At 37.1% G+C, this 18,602-nt stretch overlaps 1 protein-coding gene across 3 annotated transcripts in view; it reads left to right on the top strand.

Moving 5' to 3' along the window:
* The window catches only part of PTPRM (protein tyrosine phosphatase receptor type M), an 811,120-nt gene that overhangs the window by 522,746 nt on the left and 269,772 nt on the right, over positions 1 to 18,602 (top strand). For all 3 annotated transcript variants that reach the window (XM_045849822.1, XM_045849820.1, XM_045849821.1), the window contains exons 12-13: positions 14,610 to 14,883; positions 15,863 to 15,899. In XM_045849822.1, coding sequence (XP_045705778.1) covers positions 14,610 to 14,883; positions 15,863 to 15,899 — 311 coding nt within the window. The remainder of the gene's footprint in view (positions 1 to 14,609; positions 14,884 to 15,862; positions 15,900 to 18,602) is intronic.

Below are 18,602 nucleotides of genomic sequence, written 5' to 3'. Positions count from 1 at the left end.
GTCTCTGCTGCAGACCCTTTGGAACCAAGGTAGTTACACCTTTCTTTGCAGGTATAGGCCATTCTGAAAATCAGTATCCTTTCTTTATTGCCTCTTCTAGTGTTGGGAAAACAGTTTACACCTTTGTTTTTAGATTATTGGGATTTATTCCCGTTACTTAGTTCTTAGAAGTTAGAGAAGATTTTTTTCTTGTTATTGTTTATTTCTTATTTCTTCATTAATACTTTTAAACTAAGACTTTCTTTGGTAGTCCAACTCCATTACAGAGTCTGCTTAATGTTTAGGAGTGAAATTTTGAGTACTTGAAGAACTTGGATTAAACAAAGTTGTTTTAGTGTATTGGATTGTTTTTAAAATTAGTCAGTCTTTTTGTTGTTGTTTTTTATATGTACGTTCTGTTTTGCTTCACCCTTTTTAACAGTCTCCAGACAGTCAAGAAAGATAAAACAAGTTGTTTTAAAATGCTTTTTAATAGCTTTTTAATTTTCCCCTCTTTTTGAAGGAATGCAAACTGTAGGAACCTCTTAAATCTTTTAGGCTAAATATTCCTTTGTCACAGTTCTTTGACAATTAGGAAAGGTTCAACCCATGATTAAAATTGTTTAAGGAAAGGATTTCTGAATATCTGACTTCCAACCTAAAATTTTTCCTTTTTTATTGGGGTATACATAATCACAAAAACCAAAATGTCATTCCATCATGAGACTTCAATTTTACATTACTACATTGATTTGGGTTTTTTATTACTTATTGTAGCTGAATTGCTGCAATGTGTATTAACAAACGGTGCTCAATTTCTTATTACCACCACTACCACTCTTCCCCCACCTGATTTTAGGTGAATTTTATTGCATTAAAAAATAATACTCTGATTCCTTTACTGCCAGGAAACAAAGATCATTTTTATTAATGTCACTTCCAGGATGATAATGTCAGTCATCTCTTTGAAATTTCATTTTGGAAACTAAGTTTGTTCTTCAAGACCCTTCAAAAGAAGCTTTAAAAATGGCAGGGGAAGATAATAATAATAGGGTAGATGTACTTGAGCTTTTATACAATGAAACTTAATTTAACTATTCCTCAAACTCTATTTCAAACTTGCTTTTGTGCATGAGAATATGGTGCATATCTTTTCTGCCCTGATTTTTCAAAAAAAAAAAAAACAACAGGTTTTTTTCAACTTAGTGTCCTCTGAAGGATTCGATGCGTAAGGTTGGAGTGTCAGTTCATTCCCAGGGCCTCCGGGGCAGGTTCACAGAGAGCACAAACCCCTACTTGGGATGCCAGCCAAGCTGTCTGTGGAGAAAGCTGAGCAGCCAGGCTGCCCATGGGTGGGGGAGGCAGGAAATGGCTAAATTCTACCACTACCACCTCCACCACTTCCAAAAAATAACAAAACACATCTACAATATTTTGAATTGACCTTAATAATTACAATGGGTATCAAATGAAATGCTACAATTGAGAAATTATGGATCTTTGTATGGAGAAGTGATCACAGAAGGTAGAAAGAATAGCTCTCAATTTACCTGACAGATTTGGCGAGAGACAGAGGGGGATGGAGACCAGGACTCTACATCAAGGCCTCTGTTCTTGCTCCTCACCTCAGGCTCATAGGCGGTGGTGGGAGTCAAGACAACTCACCCTCATTGTCATGCCCTCCATTGTAGTTCTGCCAGGGGCGGGGCAGTAGGGAAATCATGAGGAAAACCTTGCAAGTCTAGGGTTCCTCTCAGAGTCACTGAGTGGACTCTTGGCCCACCTGCCAAGACTTCCTCAGGTACCTGAGCTGAGGCCCCGCCCATGACCTTCAGTCTTCTCTATTGATGAAGTATCCTCCTGGCTTCTTAGAAGCTCAGCTATTTTAGTGAGTCCTCTGGAAAAACTTGCGGGAACTAGGGTGGAGTTTTGTTTGCACAACTGATTGGAGTCAGCAGAGGCTGCATTGGGAATCTAAAGACGTCTTTAATTTAAGGAGACAATTGGTGGCTGTAGGCAGTGCAGGAGCATCCTTCAGATGTTACTGGCCAGAGGAATGTCCTATGGACACTAAGTTCAGGACAGATGTCCTCAAAGAAGCAGATGCTACAAGAGATTTTGAGTAGACATTGACATTCCTCCCCTGTGTTCCCTTACACTTTGTACAATCCCTTACCAGATCTCCATCATTGAAGTTCTCTGTTTGAATGACCTGTTTCTAACTCCCTTAGGCTGGGCTCCTCAAGGACAAGGATAATCTAGGCCTAACTCTTCTTTTTACTCTCCTCCTGAGACTGGCACAGGGCTTGACACCTGATAAATACTTACTGTAGAATAGAATAATAGAGAAAACATGAATGAAATAATTTTCATCTGTTGATCTTACAGCTTGCCTAATCTCATACCAGTGGTTATAAAGTACTAGATCTGAAAAGGGCCTTAGAGGTCAGTTGATGATTTGGAGGCAAAGCTGGAACCAGTTGCCGGTGGTGCATGACTCCTGGGTCAGCGTTCTGTCCATGGCACCTGCTCTGGTGCACCTGCCTCTTTGTTGGTGGCGTTTGTATTTTAGCTCACCCTGTCTGCAGTACCACTACCTGTAGGAACTGAAAGATTCTGAATTGAATATAACACAAACATATAATAATTAAGATACTTAATGTGGCTTTCATAGTATTCAATTTCTCTTTTTATTTCAATAACAAGAGCTATTTAACAGAAAATATTTTAATAATAGTAGCTGACCTTGAATTATAATTTTATAATCATGCTTGTTATGAAATTGTGATGAATAAGTTATGATAAATGAGTAAAATAAAATATGCAGAGAAAAATGTCTTCATTTGTTAAGAAGGGGAGAAATCACTCTTTTTTCTTTTTTATTTATTTTTTATTTTATTTATTTTATTTTATTTATTTTCTTGATTATGCTATTACAGTTGTCCTATTTTTCCCCCTTCATACCCCTCCACCCTGCACACCCCCTCCCACCCACATTCCCTGCCTTTAGTTCATGTCCATGTGTCATAAGTTCTTTGGCTTCTACATTTCCCATACTATTCTTCCTGTCCCCCTGTCTATTTTCAACCTACCATCTATGCTATTTATTCTCCATACCTTTTCCCCTTCTCTCCTCCTCCCACTCCCCTGTTGATAACCCTCCATGTGATCTCCATTTCTGTGGTTCTGCTCCTGTTCTAGTTGTTTGCTTAGTTTGTTTTTGTTTTTGTTTTAGGTGTGGTTGTTAATAATTGTGAGTTTGCTGTCATTTTACTGTTCATATTTTTTATCTTCTTTTTCTTAGATAAGTCCCTGTAACATTTCATAAAATAAGGGCTTGGTGATGATGAACTCCTTTAACTTGGCCTTACCTGAGAAGCACTTTATCTGCCCTTCCATTCTAAATGAAAACTTTGCTGGATAGAGCAATCTTAGATGTAGGTGTTTGCCTTTCATGACATGGAATATTTCTTTCCAGCCCCTTCTTACCTGTAAGGTCTCTTGAGAAATCAGCTGACAGTCTTCTGGGAATACCTTTGTAGGTGACTGTCCCCTTATCTCTTGCTGCTTCTTGAACTCTCTCCATTTTAATCTTGACTAATGTAATTATGATGTGCTTTGGTGTGTTCCTCCTTGGGTCCAACTTCTTTGGGACTCTCTGAGCTCCCTGGACTTCCTGGAAGTCTATTTCCTTTGCCAGATTAAGGAAGTTCTCCTTTATTATTTGTTCAGATAACTTGTTGCTCTCCCTCTTTCCCTTCTGGTACCCCTATAATTTGGATGTTGGAACATTTAAGGGTGTCCTGGAGGTTCCTAAACCTCTCCTCATTTTTTTGAATTCTTATTTCTTCATTCTTTTCTATTTGGTTGTTTCTTTCTTCCTTCTGGTCCACTCCATTGATTTGAGTCCCAGTTTTCTTTCCATCACTATTGGTTCACTTTGCATTTTCCTTCATTTCACTTAGTGTAGCCTTCATTTTTTCATCTAATTTGTGACCAAAATCAACTAATTCTGTGAACATCCTGATCACCAGTGCTTTGAACTGTGCGTCTGATAGGTTGGCTGTCTCTTCATTGCTTAAAAGTATTTGCTTTTGGGCTTTGATCTGTTCTTCCATTTGAGCCATTTTTTTTTGGTCCTGTTATGCCTGTTTTGTATGAGGGGTGGAGCCTTAGTTTCTCACCAGGGTGGGGCAACCCAGTCACTTGGCCGTGATACTGTTTGTGGGGGAGGGGTCTGAGAGGCAACAATGGCACGTGCTCTGCACTCTCATATTTCAGTTCCTTGTGCCACTTCCCAAAAGCAAATTGGGCCCTTCTGGTGCTGATTCCCGTGTGGATGGGCTTGTGTAAGTTCTGGGACCCTGTGGGTCTCTCCAGTGAACTCTCCTGGGAGGCTGGGAGTCTCGCCCAGCACCTCAACACTCACAGGTGTTTTCAATCGGTGTTTTCAGGTTTTATTTCCCTGCACTGGAGCCCTGGGTTATGCGGTTTGTCTCCCTCCCCAGTTTTGCCTGGTTTGTCTGTGTGCAAATGTGGGACCGCTCAGTCAGCCAGCTGCCCTGCATGCCTCACTGGGTCTGACAGCTGCCGCCTGCGCCCGGGGTCTGTCAGCCGCTGCCTTGCGGGGCAGGGTGGGCAAGCCACCATTTTGTTTGTTTGTTTGTTTGTTTGTTTGTTTGTTTGTTTGTTTGTTTGTTTTTTTGCTGCGTTCCCTCTCACCCAGCACCTGACTCCACCCAGTCGCCCAACTCCACCCCTCCTACCAGACTGGATAAATATGTCTAACTCCTTGGTTGTCAGACTTCCCTACAGTTCAATTTTCTGTCAGTTCTGGTGGGGTTTTTTTATTTCTAAAATTTTGTTGTCCTTAATTTGGTTGTGCGAGGAGGCACAGTGTGTCTACCTATGCCTCCATCTTGGCCGGAAGTCAAGAAATCACTCTTAAAGATGTTTCATCTAGGACTAATTTACTAGAAATTTGGTCCATGTTGTGAAGATTAATAGCAGGTGGACTTTTACAGAGTTTCTCAGCCTGTGTCTAATGTCCTTGTTCTTTTATTATCACAAACCTCCATAAGTAAATGATTGTTTCTTCCTGCCCTTTGTTCACAAAATAGAGCTGTAATTGAATTCATATTTCTCACCCAATCTTTCAGCTGTAATTAATACTTTATTGTATCAGATTTTAACACCAACTAGCCTAGCAGCAGGATGTTGGCCTGCATTCTCAGGCATGCTTCACATGCACACATGCATGTGCACACACACACACAGAACAGTAGTAATTTACAGATGCTAGGCAAGCTCCTTGTGATGTATTATTGCTGAGAGAACATAAAATATATTTGGGGTGCCCTACAAATATTCCTCAGCAATCAATGGCTAATCTTAGTTAGAACAAAGCAGGACAAAGAGAAATTACAGTTGCAAACATAGGATATGCAGTCCCACAGACCTGTTTATACTGGGCATGCTGTGCAGTGCCCATGGTCTGTTTAAAACTAGTCATCAGTCCTTGTGTATGACTCAATGAGCAGGACTGTGTTAGGTCAGCAACTGTCAGTGCCAGTGTTACATGAAGGATCCAAGGAATCCTAGTTGCAATGAGAAGTGTGTGAACATATTGAACTAACCTTTTCAAAAATTTTATTGTATTTTTCCATTACCGTTTAGTCCCCTTATACTCCCTCCCCCATGACACAATCACCACACTGTTGTTCTTCTAATTATAAACTGGTGACAAAACTTTTAAAAATTAGTTCAGTTGTCCAGGTTTTATGTACTAATAGGGTGGCATTTCAGTAAATGCTGACAGGTTTAGGAAAAGGATGTGACTGAACACAGAACAAGAAGAAAATAAATTCTGTATTGTTCCATGGCAATAAACTTTAATTGCATATGTATTTTACATGCTTTCATGTAATTTATACTTTCATTTTCTCTTGCCCCTGAATATTAATCTTCAAGAATTAAGATATTGACACTAACCTCTGTTTTTATACATTTAGAATACATGGTTTCTACCAAAAATTGCAAATCAAGATAATGGTCACTATTCAGTACCATGAAATAAACAATATTCCAAGCATTTGAAATAATTAGAAGTGCCAGTGTTAAAGGATTAGCAAAAGCAACAGTGAAATGATCATTATTCTTTTCTTTCATTCCTCTCCTTGTTCTGCTATCCAGTTGGGAAACCATCCAATAGTTTATGCTGATAAGAAGTGGAATAAATAGATAAGAAAAAATGGACGTACAACTAAGGGTTTAATTTGGAAATGAACTAGGACAAAAATGTTAAAGTTAGCTTCAAATCTGCCACAGGCTTTACCTCAAAGTCTTCGAACTTTGAAAAGACCAAAACATTTTATCACATTTGAACTTTCAAGTTTAACAAAGTACATGAAAGACGTTCTTTTCTAGGTTATACTTCATGTGCTATTCTGTATAAATGCAGGCTTCTTTTTCTCCATGTAAAAAGCCTGAGAGTATTTTTGGAGAAAAGCATGGCATAAATTAAACTTTAAATTAAATTTCATTTCATAAGAAAGTTATGATGTAGTGATGTCACATTTTTGGCAGATTCATCTTCACTATGGAGTGTGCCTTCTTATTGCAAATGCCCTGGGAAGATTTTATGTTGCTCTAAATTCCAGAACAGTGGAACGAGGCTCAGAATGGTGTGACTTTAATAAACAATGGAAGAATAAATAATACATTAAAAGTATAATAGAATTTTAATTCAGCTCACTAATGTAGAAATGTCTGCTTGATTTTCCATTCTTGAGGATTTTTAAAAATCATTTTTAAGAAAAAATATTCCAACAGTGAGATTTTCAAAGCTACTTTTGAGATGACAGTTGTGGTTGGGAAGATAATATGAAATTCATTAGTGAAATGATGTTATTTGAACAAATGAAAAACATGTCTATAATAGTTCTGGTAAGGTACCATTGACCTAGGTGCCAATAATGTGTTAATTTCCATTGAGAAGACAGCAGTGTATAGCAATTGGTCAGCAGGTAGAATTTAGCTATTTTTCATTAGCACCTTGGACTTTGATAAAGGGGAATAGAAAAGAACTGCTTGACCTTTCAGTGCTTAAATTATTAAAGAGCAAATAGATTTGAGGTCTGGATGCTTGCAAATCTAATTTGTCTCATGGAGCAAAGATGAAAAGACATTTTGAGTTTGAAATTGCTCTAGTCAGCTTAGATTTTCCTTTAATATATCTGAGGATGAGTAGATGGTGGCCATTTAAAAAGTAATGTATCTGGAATAGAGTATATAGTATAACATATCAGCTGGCTAAAATGGAGGCCCACTGCAGGATCATTTAATTCTCAAATATTCATCTAATCCTCATGAAACTGGTGTTTAGAAAAATTAATTTTTCATCCATAGTCAAATGGTATTTAAATTACAAAACAAAATTTTCTCTCATTAGAGAATGTCAAATATCATATTGCTCTAGTTAAAGTAGGACAGTGCCTGGCACATAACAGGTACGCAAAAAATATTTAGGTAATAAATTAGTAAATGGACACACAACATGACACACATAACAGCGAAGCTGGGGAAAGCAGGATGGAAAGTAAGAGATGGAGTTGAGCAAAGAGAGTGGAGAATGCAGATACACAGCTTTAATTGGTCTCAAGGTTCATTATCTAATTGTAGGTTATCTAGGATAAATTTACAACTATGCCAGCATCCTCTTACCACAAAAACTTTTTTCATGGTAATTTCTTCCTCTGTTAGTTATTAGGTATTCAGGAAATGAATATGAAATAAACTTAGTGTTAAATTTTAGTAAAGCAAAATATACTTGTGAATACTAGTATATTTCCTCCCCACTACTACATATAATATGTAGAGAATAGAAATTACTTCTGGATTATATTATGCTTTCAAAAATATGTACTTCATGGCCACTTCATTCTAAGTGTCATAACATAAGAAATTACTAAATCATAGCCCTCCTCTTTACAGAACACATATTTTTGTGAGTTTGGAGCAGAACAAAAGTACATCAAAAGTGGGTAACAGATTGTAAGCCCCCGAGAGAGGGTCTCAGCCTTTTTTATGAGGTAAGGTCTTCTGCTGAGAGTGACAAAAGATTTTGGTGTGTTGGGGAGACAGCATTTAAATAACAAGCTAGAGTCCAGGCCAAGGTGAAGTAATAAAGGAAAAGATGTTTTTAGTAAGCGAATCCAAGATCTTGGTAGTTGGACAGTCCAGAAGTGGCTGTACTAACCTTTTATCTAGCAGAGTTAGAATCAAGAGGGAGCACCTTCAGGTTGAGAAGTGGGTGATCAGGGTCCTCCATGCCACTGGTAAGGAGGCTTCTGGGAGGGATCAGGAGTTGGAGAGGACACTAGCCAGTTTCTAATGTCACAGCAGAATCCAGGAGTTTCCTAACTGGAAATCATTAATGGCACATGAATACAGATGGGAGAAAGAATTTAAGTCAAAGATATAATTACCATTTGTAGCTCTTGCGATGCAATAAATGAGAAAGAATCTTTACACAATACTCAAAATAAATTGATTATGGGGAAGTAGATGGAGACCTGTTCGTGTGTTGGTTGTATTTGCATTAGCAAGTAAAGATGCCTATGGTGCAGACATTTCACGTGAATGTCTTAACCAGGAATTTTTAACGTGTGATGATAGTGCTGTCTTGCTAATGGTCGAGATGCCATCTGCTACTTAATTAACTTTGTCCCCCAGATAGAATGAGCATATCACCTCTGAACCTCAGTTTTCTCATCAGCAAAATGGAAAAATAAAACCTGCATGTGCACCTGGCCTAGCTTTCCTATATATAGTAATTCCTGCAATTTTTCCCATGTATTTCCACTTTGTCTAGTTTATGGATTTTCTAAATGTTGTTTTTAAAGTGAAATTTCATAAATCATGTCATATAGCAAATAAATTTAAAAAGCTGACTGATAGGAGGAAGCTAATGTTAAAAATTATTTCATTTAATGGAGAGTCCCTTTGCAAGGCAGTTTATTCCTTTGCTGTATCTCTTTTGTGATAGTAGTTCTTACATGCTAAATAAAACTATGAATAAAAATATAAAATGTGCTGAAGAGATCTATCTAATTCTCTCATTTCAAAGGAAAAAAATAAAGAAATTCATTTAGAACCTCTGTTTTTTGAAGGATTAGGATTAGAGCCTAGATTGATGTACACGCCCACTGCCTCCCACGCCAATTAAAGGCATTTCAAGAGAACAGTCACACTTCTTCAGTGTTGTTTGTGTTCACTGGCATACTGATTAAAAGTCTTCATGGGTCAACTCTCATCTGTGGTAGTACTATGGTCTTTTGCTTTGACCATGACCCTGTATTCATGCTCTTCTATGACCCAATACTTTGTTAATATTTACTGCATATCCATAATTTAGCAGCTTAAAACAACCTTTCTATTTTGTCGTGATTTTGTGGGCCAGCAAAGGATTGGCTGGGAAGTTTCTGCCTGGCGTCTTCAATGGCTGCCATCACCTGAAGGCTCAGCTGTGTAGCCTTCCAAGATGGCACCTGTGCATGCCTGGTCAGTGATGTTGGCTGTTGGCTGGGAGCTATTCAGGACTACCAAGAAGAATGTATGCATGTGGGCTCTCTAGCATGGCCGGTTCAGGCTTTTTTTTCCCTAGCTAGCTTCCCTGGGGAACCAGGCTGAAGATGCATGGCCTTCTGTGACCAAACCCTTGAGATTTACACATTGTTCCTCCATTACATTTTGTTGGCTGAATGTAGTTATTAAGGTAGGCCAACCTCATCCTTAAGGGGAGAAATTTCAAAGAATATTGCAGATATATTTTAAAATAGCTACACCTGACTGTCACTGTAAGAAGTCAGGAAGAAGGGAGCTAGAAATCAATGTCCATGTTACTCCATCATCTTCCTTTCATGTTGGCTCTATCATACACTAAGAACTCTACCAGATTTGGTAGAGCCTTTCACATAACCATAAATCTCTGGTGTTAGGAAGTAAGGTTGTATTTCTTTTTTTTTTTTAAGTTTACATCACTGCTCAGAGCTCTCTTTATCATTACACCATAAACCTGCTGAACTACCTGTCTGCTGAGCAGTCATTTCAGTGTTCTACAACAATTGATTTTTGTTTAGACAGAATTATCAATACAAACTGAACAGCAGCTGTATTACATTACACTAATGCACTAAGTGGTTGTAGTTTTAGAAATAGCTGATTTCACTGAGTGCAAATTCAGAGTACACATGGATGGAAGCCCTAAGAGGGACTTCTCCAGGCCTTCCCCAGGCTGGCAGGCATAATACTTAATACTGAGCAACTCTAGAATTACAGCATTGTTCAGAGGAGAAACAGTGCTTTTTTGACATGGTAAGAAAAAGATACATTTCCTTGCCAGGACTTTCAATCTAATCTGGATTCAGTTTTTGAAAGCTGTCATCAAGGTTTAGTTTTTCTCAATATTAGAAACTATTTTTTTAACAAAACTACACAAATAGTCACCACACTAGCAAATGCATATATCTTAATAAAAAAAAAGTCTGTCCCTTTAACGTTCCTTTTACTCTCCTCAGGTTACTTCAGAATTCAAAGACATTGGAGGAGCGGGAGGGAAGGTGGGAGATCCACTCTATAGGGACATCATTCCCTGCAGCATCTTTGAAGGATGATCATTTCCCAGTCTTACCTTTATATGTAATTTAATTAGAATTGTTCCAGATTTACTCCTAGAAATTTTCAATAGCTTCAAGGCCTTAGCTTTTGAACAAAATTCCAACCTTGTTTCTCTGCTTTTCTTATGCTATCTCTTTCCACTGCCTGAATATGGTGAAGTGGAAAGGAGTATAAGAAAATATCAAATATACCATGTTCATGTATTGGGAGAATTAATATCAATAAAATGTCCATACTACCCAAAGCAATCTATGAATTAAATGTAATTCCTATTAAAATACTAATGGTAGATATCACAGATCTAAAACAAATACTGCAAAAAATTTATATGGAACCAAAAAAGACCCCAAATAGCTTCAGCAATCTTGAGAAAGAAGAACGAATTCATGATATCAAACTATACTATGGGGTCACTGTAATCAAAACAGTTTGATACTGGCATAAGAACAGACTCATAGATCAATGGGACAGAATAGAGAGCCCAGAAATAAATCCATGTCTCTAAGGTCAATTAATATTTAACAAAAGGGGAATGAGCATACAATGGAGTAAAAATAGCCTTTTCAATAAATGGTGTTGGTAGAACTGCACTGGCACATGCAAAACAATGAAACTAAAACATCCACTTATACCATACACCAGAAGAAACTCAAAGTGGATAAAAGACTTAAATATAAGTCATAATACTATAAAAGTCTTAGCAGAAAACATAGGCACTAAAATTTCAGATATCCCACATAGCAATATTTTTAGAGATATATCTCCTAGGACAAGGAAAATAAAGGAAAGAAGTAAACAAATGGGAATACATCAAATTAAAAAGCTTCTGCATGGCTAAAGAAAGCATTATCAAAATGAAAAGATAACCAAGTGTGTGGCAAAACATATTTGCAAATGATAGATGGGACAAGGGTTTGATCTCCAAAATATATAAAGAACTCAAACAACACCAGGAAGACAAACAATCCAATTAAATAATGGGCAAAGCACAGCAATCGGACAAGAAAAAGAAATAAAAGGCATCCAAATTGAAAGGAGGAAACAAAACTGTCATTGTTTGCAGATGACATGATAGTATACATATAAAATCCTATAGATTCTACCAAAAAACTACTCAATCTAATAAATGAATTTGGCAAAACAACTGGATACAAAGTAAGTACCCAGAAATCAAAGGCATTTTTGTACACCAACAATGAAACATCAGAAACAAGAATCAGGAAAAAAAAATCCCATTTGATATAGCAACAAGAAAAAGACAGTACCTAGGAATAAACCTAACCAAGGAAGTAAGAGACCTATACTCAGAAAACTATACAAAGCTGAATAAAGAAATCAAGGAAGACACAAACCAATGGATGTATGTACCATGTTCATGGATTGGAAGAATTAACATCATCAAAATGTCCATACTACCCAAAGCAATTTATAGATTCAATGCAATCCCTATTAAAGTACTCATGACATATTTCACAGATATAGAACAAACATTTCAGAAATTTATATGGAACCATATACGATGCCCAATAGCTGCAGCAGTTTTAAGAAACAAGAACAAAGCAGGAGGGATCACATTACCCAATATCAAATTGTATTACAAGACCACTGTAATCAAAACAGCCTGGTACTGGCCTAAAAACATACAGACAGACCAATGGAACAGAACAGAGAGCCCACAAATAAACCCAAGTCTCTATAGTCAATTAATATTTGACAGAGGGGGAAGAAGCATAAAATGGAGTAAAAATAGCCTCTTCAACAAATGGTGTTGGGAGATATGGACAGCTACATACAAGAAAATGAAACTCTATCACCAACTTATGCCATACACAAAAATAAATTCAAGGTGGATAAAAGACTTAAATATAAGTTGTAACGCCATAAAAGTCCTAGAGGAAAACATCGGCAGGAAAATCTCAGACATTCCACACAGCAACATCTTTATGGAAATGTCCTGTAAAGCAAGGGGCATAAAGGAAAGAATAAACAAATGGGACCTCATCAAATCAAAAAGCTTCTGCATGGCTAAAGAAAACAGCATTAAAATGAAAAGAGAACCAACTACTTGGGAAAACATATTTTCCAATGATACCTCAGACAAGGGTTTGATCTCCAAAATATATGACATGACTTCACTCCAGGAAGACAAAAAACCCAATTAAAAAATGGGCAAAAGACTTGAACAGACACTTCTCCAAGGAGGACATACAGAGGGCCCAGAGACATATGAAAAGATGCTCAGCATCACTAGCCATCAGAGAGGTGCAAATTAAAACTACAGTGAGATACCACCTCACACCAGTCAGAATGGCCATCATAAAAAATCAACAAACAAGTGTTTGAGAGGATGTGGAGAAAAGGGAACCCTAGTACACTGTTGGTGGGATTGCAGACTAGTACAACCACTATGGAAAACAGTATGGAATTTCCTCAGAAAACTAAAAATGGATTTGCCTTTTGACCCAGCAATTCCATTGCTGGAATTATACCCTAAGAACCCTGAAACACCAATCCAAAAGAACCAATGCACCCCAATGTTCAGAGCAGCACAATTTACTATAGCCAAGTGCTGGAAGCAACTTAAGTGCCCATCAGCAAATGAGTGGGTCAAAAAACTGTGATACATTTACACAATGGAATTCTAAATTATTCTAAATTGAAATTATTTTATTCTTGTTCAATTACAGTTGTTTGTATTTTCTCCCCCCCTTCCCCCTACTCCCTCCAAACCCACCTCCCTCCCTTGCTTCCACCCTCCCCCTTGGTTTTGCCCATGTATCCTTTATAGTAGTTCCTGAAAATCCTTCTCCCCACTGTCCCCTCCCTCCTTCCTTCTGGCTATTGTTTGATTGTTCTTAATTTCAATGACTCTGGTTATATTTTGTTTGCTTTTTTCTTCTGTTGATTATGTTCCAGTTAAAGGTGAGATCTTATGGTATTTGTCCCTCACCGTCTAGCTTCTTTTACTTAGCATAATGCTCTCCAGTTCCATCCATGCTGTCACAAAAGGGTATAAGCTCCTTCCTTCTCTCTGCTATAGTTATGGAGTACTACATGGCAGGAAAAAGAAGGAATTCCTACCTTTTGCAACAGCATGGTTGAAACTGGAGACTATTATGCTAAGTGAAATAAGGCAGTTGGTGAAAGAAAAATACCATATGATCCCACCTATAAGGGGAACTTAATCAACAAAACAAAAAAATGAGCAAAATCAATCGAGAGGCATAGAATCATGGAACAGACTGACAGTGGTAAGAGGGGAGGAGGGAATTGAGAACTGTTTGAAAGAGGATGAAGAGAATAATAGTCAAAGAACATGTAAGAATGACCCATGGACATTGACAATAGTGTGGGGATTGACTATGGAAGAGAAGAGGACTGGGTGGAAGGGGGCAAAGGGAGAAAAAAAAATGGGACAACTGTAACAGCATAAACAATAATAAAAAATAAAATAAAATTCATTTTATCAAAAAAATTGAAGTCAAGTCTTAGTTAACATGAGTCATTACTCATTGTATTTTGTGACTTGTTAAAGCTTTATATACATTCATACAAATGTCATAGAAGAAAATAATACATTGCCTTTTAAAAATAACCTTATAATTAGTATAATTTTATTTATTAGGTAAACTGTTGTCTACAAATTCATCTTTAATTTCATTTGAGAAAAATATTATTTTAGTGTCTTGCTCCCATAAACAGCAGAGATTGTTATATAAAACTTTTGTAATTATGTGAATATTATTTCCTCAAAAAATTGTTTTTGGGGGGATGAGAGAGATCTGTGACAGGTTCCTTTCTCATTGAGCAAGTGTCGCATGAGTCACTAAACACTTATTATTGACTAATCCAGTGTATTCTTTGTTTTGGATATCCTTTGTGTCCATGCAATTAGAGGCAAAGGGCATCAGCTCAGTTACCATAAAATATCACTGGTAATTCTTTTTTTCTAGTGTCTACCAAATAGTTGTTGAGGAAGAAAGTCCTCGAAGAACAAAAAAGACAACAGAAATCTTGAAGTGCTACCCAGTGCCAATACATTTCCAGAATGCTTCCATCCTGAACTCACAGTACTACTTTGCTGCCGAATTCCCAGCAAACAGCCTTCAAGCTGCTCAGCCTTTTACTATCGGTGATAACAAGACATACAGTGGATACTGGAACTCTCCCCTTCTCCCTCATAAAAGCTACAGAATTTACTTTCAAGCTGCTAGTAGAGCCAATGGGGTAAGTCATATAGATGGCTATGTACTTGGGCTATTTAGAGTTATTAATGGGAATATAGATTAAATGAGAAAGTAGTAAGAAACAGTCATGCTTTTGTGTGTTTTTTACTTGAAACAGTGTGGTATTTTTTTCTCTTTTTAAAATTATATACACCTAGAGGAATTTATGGAAAGAAACTAATATATTCATATTTGTTTTGGTAGAAAGAATATATTGTTAATATGATGGTTTTTATTTTCAGTTTTTAATTGTTACCAAAAGTTGGCTACTTATTCTGCTTAGCTTACCGTTTTACAGGAAAACAGTATAGCAACAACACATACATTCAGCTCATTTAAAATACTGCGAGATTCACAACATCTGTCTTTTCAGCATATTCTGTCCCATTTCTTTGTTTCCACAGAGTTTATGCTTCCTATAACTGTGGCTAAATTAGCTGTCTTTTTTTTTTTCAAAGAGAAAACAGCTTTAGAAAGATGAGATAGTAACAAAATAAAAACTATTGAGTCATTCCTAAATTTTTTTTCCCCTCTTCTGTTCAGACCAACCAGAACTCTAAGATAGCATCATATCCTTAGAAGGGCAGGTTTTCTGGGTACAGCAGTGGTTTGCCTCCTTCATGGCATGGGTCTGAGTGTCATCAGTAACTTAACTTTTCCCAGTGAAAAGGGAGGAAATCTGGAACAAAATGTGTCTGCCAAGTGGCCCCTGGCCTCCTTCTACCGACCCTTACTTGCTACCTGTGCAGGCACATTCTCTGTTTAGCTCCTCACTCCTAATCTGCTCCAGAAATGCCCACCACCACCGGTACGGGAGCCGGAAGGTGCATCTGAGCTTAGTTCAAGGAGTAGCCATCCTGTGATTAATGCCACATTTGGAGCAATGCGACCTTCCCTTATCAGTATTTAAACAGAACTGCAGATACTTTTGTTTTAAATAAAACATGAATAGTGATTTTCCCCCTCTTTATTTGACACAGGAAACCAAAATAGACTGTGTTCGAGTGGCCACAAAAGGTAGGTTGAAACTGTGGGATGTTCTCCTAATTTGTCCTTTAAGACTTTAGAGGGTATTTTAAACTTGTTGAAATATTAACTTTGTTGATGTGAGTGTGTATGTGTGTGCATGTATGTGCCTCAGGATCTAATGGCAGCTAACAGCAGTTAACATTAACATTGACATACTTTTAAAAATAAGTCATATTACTCTGTTCCAAGCAGTTTTCAATGGTTATCTTTTTTAAAATTCTTTTAAAATAAAACTTTATGTGATCTCAGTACAGATTTTTTTAAACCATAGCACCACACAGCACTACTGTATCTAGTGAGTGTTCACATACAAAGTAGTTCTATGGTCCACATGTTTTGTTTTGTTTTTTAACTGACAGTGTGTGTGTCTCTGAACCCAGTAATCAGGTGATGTTGTTGTGGAACCTGTTTCCCAGGCCTGGTTCAAATCCCGAAAATATGTGCTCGAGAGTGAGCTGTAGAAATGGCTGGGCAAACCACCTTCGGCTCACCACACAGTGGCCCCTAAACAAGAAAGTGCGCTGTACATGCCGAGCTGTCATGTCATCCTGTCAGCCTTGCAGTGTGATTCCAATCCTCACGTGTGGAAGTGTGTGAGAGAAAGTCTTCAGAAGTGTAAAATACCGCACTGAAACAAGGCATTATAAATTAACACTTGTAGTTAAATACCCTCCTTCAAACACGGGAGTAACCATGTGTGCACACTGAGCAAGTTCTGTGTGATTTAATTTAGATGCTATGGTAAAAAGGCATCATGGGGTCTGTGGCACTAGATTTGATCAGGTCAGAGGCAATAGTCTCTTGATGGGATCTGTTGAATAAAAATACCTTGCTTTCATTATTTAACTGTCAGGCAACAAGATTTGAATATATCATGGATGACCATCTGCATTTTCAAAATTCTCATTGAATTCTTATTTATGAAGATACATGAACTTTGTATTCAAATTGCTTGACAAATATTTCTTGGTTTCATGTTATGTGCCAGTCATTGTGTGAGGTACTCACCTCATTTGTATTTTGTTCTCATGGGCTCATAATTTTATTTCCAAGAATCAACTTATGTTGATTTTAAAACACTCAGTTTTCATATATTATACTTGATTAGTGCTTTTATCTATAGGGATAAATTAATAATAAATGAAATTAAAGATATTGATGAGTTTTGTAAACTGTAATATGCTATCAACTATTAATTACTACAGTATTATGAGGCCCTTGAATGAGATATTGATGTCCTTAGACCTCCAGGTCATCACCCCTGCTCAGATTGCTTTATTGAATTCTGCATATTGTTGAAGTCTCAAAAGCAAATCCAGTTCCGAGTGCCTAATTTATAATGCCTTATGTTTAACATCACAGCTGAAAATCACTTTCATACATGTGTTCTCATTTATTTCTTTGACATTACTGTGAGAAAGGAGACAGGTATTGCTATTGTTATTCTTAAGATGAGGAAAATCATATTTTAGGAGACAGACTGGCTTACCAAGATCCCTCAGCTACTAATCAGCGAGCCCAGGCTTGACCTCGAGCGCTCAGATTCCTCCCTGGGGTATGTCACTCATGGCTGTCACCCAGCGGAAGCTCTCTCCAGTTACAGTACTGCACAGTGTAGGTGTCTGTTTTCCTCTTCATTAGAATTAAGTCACTGCCCAGTTTATTCTGAAAACAGTGAAATATCTGTCAGCATGTTCATTTACATACTCAAATAATTATACAATATAAATAACACACTAGTAAATATGGAAATCTGACGTTTGCTGTTTTCACAATAGAATGAATTAGATAGTGATTTGGATCATTTTCTTCCAGCAGCTAGATTTAATCAATATTGTAATTTGTTTTTTAATTCACCAAAGGATGATTAAGCAATCAGATGACCTGATTGACTATTCCCCACTCATATTTTCTGAGTCATTTGCAAACATTTACACAGCAACAAACTCTATCCAAATAACCTCTTTAGGGATAAGAGGGGAACAAATTTTAATATTCATTACATGGCATGGTAATTTCTATTCATAAAATCCTAATACAGGAGGAAACTACACTGTTCCGTACTATTTTGTTTTGTTAGTTTCTGCATGTGTAGAAGCAGCGACCGCCCTTCGCAGCACAGTTGGATGTTTTACCACCTTTAGAATCTCGACACTTTTCCTCACTCACACTAAGCTTTCTTTCTGCAGTGGGGGAAATGTTTCTGTCTTGACTACTTAATCTTAACAGAGAAATAGTCAGGTCTGATAACTTGATTGGTGCCATATAGTACAGAGGTCTGAAATTTAAAGGAGTTCAAACATCCTGACTTTTTTGCCACATATTGCTGACAGTGCAGTGGCTTAATTGAATTTCCAGATACTGAACCATTTTCCTAAGCAGTGTTTTGAATTTATAAAGATTTCAATGTTCTCATGAAACAACTGTGGACAAGTATCTTTATATAAAATGTTTGGAGGTGGGTATTTTTGTTCATGAGGAAGTAATTTGTAATTCCAAGTATGTCTCTTAAAGATATACTTCATATTATTTATAAATTTAATGTTTTGCTTATTTAATCATATTCCAAGGGTATATTTTGACACTAATCATCTCAAATATAAAGCCTCATAAAAATAGACACAGAAAAAAACTAAGGTATGTCATTTCATATCGTTAGTGTGGGGGATCACCTGTATTTTTATGTGTCCT

This window comes from Phyllostomus hastatus, unplaced genomic scaffold (assembly GCF_019186645.2).
Source record: "Phyllostomus hastatus isolate PE091 unplaced genomic scaffold, TTU_PhHast_1.1 phas_contig_80, whole genome shotgun sequence".
NCBI classification, from domain to species: Eukaryota; Metazoa; Chordata; class Mammalia; order Chiroptera; family Phyllostomidae; genus Phyllostomus; species Phyllostomus hastatus.
This window is presented reverse-complemented; position numbering and strand designations above follow the sequence as displayed.